General features: G+C 40.1%; 1 protein-coding gene across 1 annotated transcript; it reads right to left on the bottom strand.

The window, feature by feature from the left end:
* Positions 1 to 3,549: 3,549 nt before the first annotated feature.
* On the bottom strand, positions 3,550 to 7,197 carry LOC140575023 (extracellular calcium-sensing receptor-like). The gene is made up of 6 exons (XM_072695143.1): positions 6,983 to 7,197; positions 6,469 to 6,760; positions 5,436 to 6,233; positions 5,054 to 5,284; positions 4,595 to 4,718; positions 3,550 to 4,448 (listed from the first exon to the last, which is right to left on the bottom strand). Exons 1-6 carry the CDS (start codon positions 7,195 to 7,197, stop codon positions 3,550 to 3,552), a joined length of 2,559 nt encoding a protein of 852 aa, XP_072551244.1.
* Between the last annotated feature and the right edge of the window lie 1,009 nt (positions 7,198 to 8,206).

Below are 8,206 nucleotides of genomic sequence, written 5' to 3'. Positions count from 1 at the left end.
TCTTTAGAAGTTTTTCTGGGCTCTTTTGTTACCATTCGTATTATCTCTTTGATTTGTCATCAATTTTTCTACTGCGGCCACGTCCAGGGAGTTTGGCTACAGTCCCAAGGATCTTACATTTCTGAATAATATGTGCAACTGTAGTCACAGGAACATCAAGCTGACAATGGCCATAAAGTTCACTTTGACTTGACCACCATGACCCTTGTTGTGTCCTGGTAGGATCTGGGGTTTTAGAAATGTTGAGGAACTCCAGGTCATGCACAAATGTGGTATGCAACAGCCTCTCTGTGACTGTTCTTACGGGTTTGTGGGATGGTGGCTATTGTTTTATGTAGAAGATGTGGTCATGTGGGCTTCTGTACAGACCATAGCACTGTTTATGTTTTGTTGGCTTTTCTTTTTTATTGTTTTTTTTATAGTTTTGTAATTGTATGATCAATTGATAATTTTACAGGTAAACTAAACTATGTTAAATGAACTCTGATGAGACAATATTCGCAGTTATCATACAGATTAACTAGCATATTTGCTAATATGTCACATGCCTTTCAAGACTATTTGGGCTTCAGAGAGTTCAGAGTGGCTTCAGAGTGGTAGGTCCATGAATCAGAAAGCCCCTATGAAAAAAAAGGGGGGAGACAGGGAGGGTGGAGGGTGTGAAGTTTTTTGTCATGATGATGGAGTGAATGTGGGTTTATATAGGGCTGAGTGGGACGAGATTGGGACATGATCTCCCAAAATTAAGATGTCATAACTCCACTTATTAAATTGCTATGGCAGGTTAGGCAGGCTACAGCAGGCAGGCTACAGCAAGTACACATTAAACCTCTTAAACAATGACCTTACCTAAAAATAAGAAATTAAAACTATATAACATTAGCATGTGAGCTATCCTTACAGACCCCGGCTTTTGATTTTATTTACAGTCATTTTCTCATGTCTCTCTTGTTTTGAAGGTAAAGTTGACTTAAAGAAAAGGTTAGTTTGGTGAGTTTTTTTCTCTCTTCAGCACTGATGATTTGTCCTTAACAATTTATTTCTGTTTTTTGTATTATTAATGTTTTCTATTCCTGTTTAAAGTTAAAGTTTTTAAGCCTAGTTCAAGCCTACATTATACTTTCAATTGAGTATCTCCATTTGAGTACTGGTATGTCCTGCAGATGGCAGTGTAAGACTTAGATTTACCTCTGCTGGCACATTCTCTCTAAAATGCCCAGGCACAGTTCCTGAGACTCAATACACACACATGTATTCACACAATTACAGCCTCACCCATGCATCCCTGTTTTACCAACTAATTTCACTTTAGCACAACAGAAACAATCTACAAAATGTGCTGCTGCTAATTTTTAGACATGAGCAGATCATTACACACTTGAACACAGCCACCACCACCATGGTCTTGACCAGGACGCTTGAGTCACTCAGCACAAATCTAATCTCAGGTGCCTTAGCTAGCTTGTTCACAGCAATGGCTGGCCAATGAACAGTAAAACACATATGAAGTACAGTTGCACAGACTTGTTATAGACACATGAACAAGGCAGGTGCAATTTATCAGGAGTTTTTAGGGAGGATGGGCTTCAGGCATGTTTCTTCTCCTAAAATGTAGTTTTTAATAACTCTTTGAGTGACAGCAGCAGCAGAAAACTACTTCTGTACTACTGCCCTGCAACTGAAATTGACACTGAAATTGATTTCTTTAATTTGAAGACTTGTCATTTTGTGCTTTATAGTCATTTCATACAATTAGTTTTATATGTTAAATATGTGTTGCATTTGTTTACTGACAACGGTTTCCTGACTGGGCAGTCATTTCAAGCCTGTATTCCCACTGGAAAATGTGTTTGGTATGTACGTTTTGCAGAGATTGCGTATAGTCCTATATAAACAAGCTCAAGTAGAATAGGTTTTGTGTTTGTAGATATTTAAGATATGTTAGACATTTAATAAAACATTTGTATAATATTTAAATATTAAAAATAAACCTAACCACAGCATTGAAAATTATTTTAAACTTACTGAAGATGTAATGCCACACAGTTTAGTTTTAGAAAACTTACATGAACTTCTGCCTAATCACTGCATTAATGGGTTGGACTTGAGCGCTCATATCTCAGTGCATGTGTTTCATTCTGTCCTGCAGATGGCAGTGCTAGACTTGGCTTTGGATCGCTGCTGATTGCTGCATGACTCCACCATCCTCAAGACTTCCATACTTAACCATGCAGCTAACTTCACTTATGCATACATTTTATATCATGTATATAAACTGGTTTCTGTTCCCATAATAATCTTTACAGTAGACTATTTTTTAAAGATAAGTAATAATTCCTGCCACAGAATTCTATGGAACATACAGCTTCTCTAAGAACAACATTCTGTGTTGATGTAAAGTTAAGAAATGGCAAGAAAAGACCAAGAGTTGTAAGGAGTACTGTAATACAGAAGACTCGAGTTCATTTATACTACATAAAACATACTATGCATACTGTGACATCTGCAAAACTTGACATCACTTTAAAGCAGATGTTGAATGCATTTGACATGTTCCCCACCTGAATAAGTCAGAGACGAAACTGAAGGTAAGTTATTGAACAGTCTATTGTCTGAAAAACCTACAGGTGTTGACATTTGGTCAGGCTCATATTTTTTAAAGAATTTCCTGAAGCAATAAACTACACAGATATGCATAGTATGTATGTTTATGGGTCCCACAGACTTATTAATGTGACCCATGGAGGCCCCACCTCACAACTGAAATGACCTAAAACGTCTGCTGCTAATGTGTTGATGCCAGATTCCACAGTCAACTGTATTTGCTATGATTGCCCTTGAAATACAACCATTTGTGTGTGGTTTCTGAAGCTTTAACCATAGGCAACAGAGCAAACACTTTTCTGATTGCTGATCCCCAGATTATGCACTGATACCCAATGCATAATCCTCATGTCCTTCATTCCTCTCTATAATTTTCTTCAAGAGTTGGAAATAATAAAATAATAAAATATGAGCAGATAGGGTGAGATGAAAACAAAATATTTATTACATCATTTATTGTGGCATCATTAAAAATATTGTGAATGTTTTCTACAGAAATATATTTGTGTACACCTTGCTTGTGTGTATTTTTTACTGCATGTAGTAAGAATTCATTTTTTATTCTATTATTGTTAGGAAATAGTAAAAGTACTCGATAACACTGTGTCATTTTATCCTTTTCATTGTATCTTAATCATTTCACAAAATGGCTCTAATGCAGGGGTGCCTGTAATCTACCACCCTACAGACTTATGGGTGCATCTCTAACACAAATCTAACATATTTTAAGAGCCAGGTTGATTGGACCTAAACTCTAGGACCAGAACGGAGCTTCCCTGCACTAAAGGAACAAAACTAAACTACATTAAATATTAATGGACCTTTTTCTTGTGCACAGAAAGATTTGTGAGAGTAAGGAACACACACTAGCTGTGTAATGTACCTTAATTTTATATTTTTAAAATTTATATTCATATTTTTGTGTAAAATATTAATTATGTTCACCTATTTGGCCATCATGTTCTTTTTTGTATTCCTCTCTGGCCTCAGTAAGATAATGTAACACTTTGGGGCAAAGATGCACAGTAGAAGGCCATAACTGGAGGCCAGAATGGCAAAGACCTCCACAGCCACTGTGTACCTCCCTGGAGAGCTGACGTATGCCGGTACGAAGGTGATCCACACAGCACAGAAGATCAGCATGCTGAAAGTGATGAATTTGGCCTCATTAAAATTGTCTGGAAGCTTCCGGGCAAAGAAGGCCAGCAGGAAGCAGACGGCTGCCAGTAGACCGATGTAGCCCAGCACCAGAGAGAAGCCCACGATTGAGCCCACCGCACAGAGCAGCACCACTCGTGCTCCGAGCTCACCTCCTGCAGTTTCTGAGGGTAGAGGTGGTGCCAGTGCAAGCCACAGCACACAGATCCCCACCTGCACCAGAGTACAGAAGAAGATACCTGCCCTCTGCTGAACAGGGCCGAAATACCTCATTAAGTTTGATCCAGGCAGAGTCGCTCTGAAGGCAACCAGAACCACCACCGTCTTACTGAGCACACAGGCCAGACACACCACAAAACTGATCCCAAACAGTGTGTGACGTAGCATGCAGGACCAAGGCGCCGGCCGGCCAATGAAAGCCAGTGCACACAGGAAGCAGAGTTTGAGTGACAGCAGCAGCAGGAAGCTGAGCTCTGAGTTATTGGCGCGGACCAGGGGTGTATCTCGATGATGGAAGAAGGCAGCGAGGACCGTTCCAGTAAGAGCCGCCCCAGCAACAGACAGCACAGAAAGGATGATGCCCATATCATCTTGAAAGGACAGGAACTCCACTAGCATTGGGACACATTCTGTCCGATCAGTGTTGGACCAGAACCGCTGTGGACACTTGATGCACTCTGTGGAATCTAAAGACATAGACAAGAATGGGGGTTTGCCTCGTTCCTTAAACAGTGTTGAATGAACTATTCACAGGGTTGTATTAAGGGTAAATGATACCAGGCCAAACACTGGACATTCATTTAATTCTATCTTCAGGGTTGTTAAACAGTACCAGTAGCGTTGCTGATCTCTCCTGCTGCACATGGTATACAGTCAAAGCAGCAGACAGGCTTTCCTTTCTGCACAGCCTTCCTGGTGCCCGGGGGACAGCTCTCACTGCACACAGACACTGGCACCTGTACAACGATAAGAAAAGTCTCCACTTTAATGAACTGCATAGAAATCAAAAAGGGAAAGGGTCAAAAGGGAAGGGAAAGGGGCAAGTTGCCTTAAAATGAAATATTTTATTCATTTTTTATATATAAGAAAAATCAACATCCACAAATATGCTTTTTAAAACAGGTCTGTGGTATACCTTTTCAGCAGTCAGTCAATACTTTTCCAAGAGAGATATGTAAGCACTTATTTTAATCCTTTAGTTACTCATATGTCCTAAGATGCATTACACAAGAAAGAGTGAATACTCTTTAGAAGGAAATGTATTAGACATATTCATCCAATGCATTCTTACCTTGTTACCCCAACCTCCTCCCCAGATCACATTCTGTACATCCAGCTGAAAATCCTGATCTGGTCCTCTCGAGGAATCAAAATTACCAACTTTGACAAACTCCACCTTTCCTTCAGATGTTATTTGCCAATTAACAATGTCATATGAGCCAGTTGGATCCCCGTTGTTGTCAAAATAGACAATTTCACCCATTGATGTTGTGAAGTTTACTGCCTTTAGGTAGTGCAGGAGCTGTCAACAACATACAGTTAATTAGTTCACCATACAAATTTAAATTATGCATACAAGTGTATTTATTATTTATATATTTAAACTTATACTTGTATTTTAGTTGGAGAAAAGAGTAATTTATGTATTTGTTCCAGATGAATTTTCTTTGTACCTGTTCAGGTCTTACTGGTTTTATCTCGGGACATTCCCCATTCTTGAATGGTCCTTTGCCCGGCTGACAGTCCAGCATGTCTTGAATAGCATGTGCAACAGCGTACACAGCCTTATAAACATTATACATGCCATCAAACTCAGCTGCCTGTACTTGAATATTTTCCAGGTTTGTGCACTGTGGTCTTGGAAGTCCTGACTGGCTGTCCATGACAAATCTGCACCCAAACGCCTCCTCCCAAACCTTCTGTTCCAGCTCTTCTGTTGGGTAGTTCTCTATGCTGAGTTTAGTCAAATAAGAGCTCAGACCTTGGATCTCAAGGCTTCGTATAGCTATTCCAATGGTGCCAACTAATGAGATGCCGCTCCATGCTGTGTAGTAGCCTGCGGTGCTCCAGGCCGTAGGGGCAATCCACTGCTTGTCTGTGACATTCCTCCTTACTACTTCTCTTAGCAAGGCCTCAGTATCTGCAGTAATTGCAATGATTACCACCACCTGAGCCTTGGAGCTCTGGATTGTCTCTACAATTTGCCTGATCTTGCTCGGTGTGTGGGATTTGGGGATAACCTCCAAGTAGCTCATACACACACCTGAACCCTCCAATTCATTCATCAAAAGCTGCACGCTACTTTCCCCATAGGCGTCATCTCCGTAGATAACTCCCACCCAGGACCAGCCCATCTGATGCAGCAGGCGGGCTATGACTTTAGCCTGGAAAGAATTGCTGGGAACAGTGCGCAGAAAAGTGGGGAACCTTTTGCGGTCACTGAGACATGCACAGGAAGCATAGTAGCTAACCTGGGGACATGGAGCACAGAAAAACAAGAGAGCAGAGACCTAAAAATCCCAATTCCTCAGCAAGTGCTTATATTATGTTATGCAGTGCTATATTCAATACAGTAATATTTATAGACATCACAATATATTATAATTAAAGAAAATATATATTAGATTATACTGGAAAGTTAATTACAAATAAACTGAAACAGTGTTGCTATTGTAGAGGTGGTAATATTTAACATTTGCCATTTACCATGGGGATCCCAAAAACACCTAGTGTATCAGCTAGCACTATTGAAGCAGATGAGCGAGCATCACCAATAATAACAGGCACAGTGGGAGCTTCGGTGCATTTTTCTCCAGACACTTTCTCCTCTTGACCCGTCACTAGTGACAATGCGGCACTCAGGGTGCTGCCCTCACTCAAGCAAGTGTCTACAGCTAGGTAGCCCAGTGTAAAATTGGGTAACAAGGTTGGGTCTCGGTTGATTTCCTTCACTGTGAAGATCATTGTCTGAAGCCATCGGTATGAAAGCAGCTTAACACTGTAATAGAGACAGAGATATATCGAGTAATATTTATAGCTCTAGTCAACTTAACAAATAAAAAGTTGCAATCTATTCATGAAGGCATCCACAATTAAAGAACATATCTTACAACATTTTTTTCCTAAAAATATTTGAATTATTAAAACAGTTTCCATCTCATTTCTGTGACTTCTGCCCATTTTTGCTCATAAGAAAAGTCCTTTGCCATGAAGCAAGTACCTTAGACAGCGGCCTTCCTGTCTTTGTGTAAATGTTTGGTCAGGTACAGGGGCTTCCCAGTGAACAGGGAACAGACCCCCAATAATCACATCACCCTCCTTGTACAGGCTGCCAGAGATCGTCCTGCTCTGCAGGGTACAGGGCAGTCCCAGGGAATACACCCAGACCGGCCCAGCCAGGAATCCCAGCACCCACAGCCGTGCCTCCACTGACATCACCTGGCAGTAAAGTAAAATAGCTGATGAGTTAAAAGAAGAGGAGAGTAAGGCTGCCCTTATGCAGATAGAGAAAGAGAGAAGGAGGCTTCTGTTTAGTAGAGGTAAATTCGCCCAGAGCAAAAGTAATTTGGGGTAATTGGGGGAAGTCCTGGTGGATCTAGAGTAATTTTCTGCCCCATGAAAAACAACTTAGCAGGGTGTTATTTAATATGCTCTAACTGCATACAGGAGAGAGAGCATATGCTCAACAGACACTTCTAATACATATATGTGTGTGCATGTATTACACAATCTTGGTTTCATGTATGAATTGCAATATTCCACTTAGTTATAAGATATAAGGCATGTATCACAGTGTAAAAACAGGACATTTCAATTACAATTAATCAGGGTATATATACTGTATGTTTTTTGCATACAATACAATGGATGCCATAGGACCAGTTTGCCTATCAGCAAAATTGTGGATACTTTTTTAACTTGACGTAGAGGTCAGCTAAAAGCTGTCCTTGTAAACCTGTTGCCACAAGCCACATCCATAGACACAGGTAACACCACAAAGGCAGCACCAGTCGGTATCAATTTATTGCTCTTCCTCTACTGGCTGCTGCTTACTGCTAGCTTGAGTTCTGCACCACTGTATTATGGCCTGTATACACCTAGAAAACTGAGTATCAATCAAATGAATTAACTAAGTTGATTATACATAACTGTCTACTGAATGTAACCTTGCACCTAACCCTGTCCCTTACTTTAACTTAAACCTTTTAAAATCTGACCCTTAACCAAACTCAGAAGATAAGGTTAGGGTTATGATTAGGTGTAGGGTTTACATTTAATAGACAATAATTAACATTTAATTTAGAGTTCAGTTGCATTTAAGATATATTTAGTTGAACATCTACATAGCATCTATATGCACTATTACAAGTAAATTATTACTGTAAACTGTTGGATGATTTTAAAGATCTGATCTATTGGAAGCTGTTGTTACAGTTTGTATGCA

Source organism: Salminus brasiliensis, chromosome 13 (assembly GCF_030463535.1).
Source record: "Salminus brasiliensis chromosome 13, fSalBra1.hap2, whole genome shotgun sequence".
In the NCBI taxonomy this organism is placed as follows: domain Eukaryota; kingdom Metazoa; phylum Chordata; class Actinopteri; order Characiformes; family Bryconidae; genus Salminus; species Salminus brasiliensis.
The sequence above is the reverse complement of the archived record's forward strand: the minus strand, read 5'-3'. Positions and strand labels throughout refer to the sequence as shown.

What these genes read in the sequence shown, in the direction of transcription:
- LOC140575023 (XM_072695143.1), bottom strand. Translation starts at nt 7,197, where the DNA reads ATGTCAGTGGAGGCACGGCTGTGGGTGCTGGGATTCCTGGCTGGGCCG. An exon ending in CAGGAAGGCCGCTGTCTAAG is followed by an intron (nt 6,761 to 6,982) that starts GTACTTGCTTCA and finishes TCTCTATTACAG; the next exon opens with TGTTAAGCTGCTTTCATACC. An exon ending in GAGGAGGTTGGGGTAACAAG is followed by an intron (nt 4,719 to 5,053) that starts GTAAGAATGCAT and finishes ATCGTTGTACAG; the next exon opens with GTGCCAGTGTCTGTGTGCAG.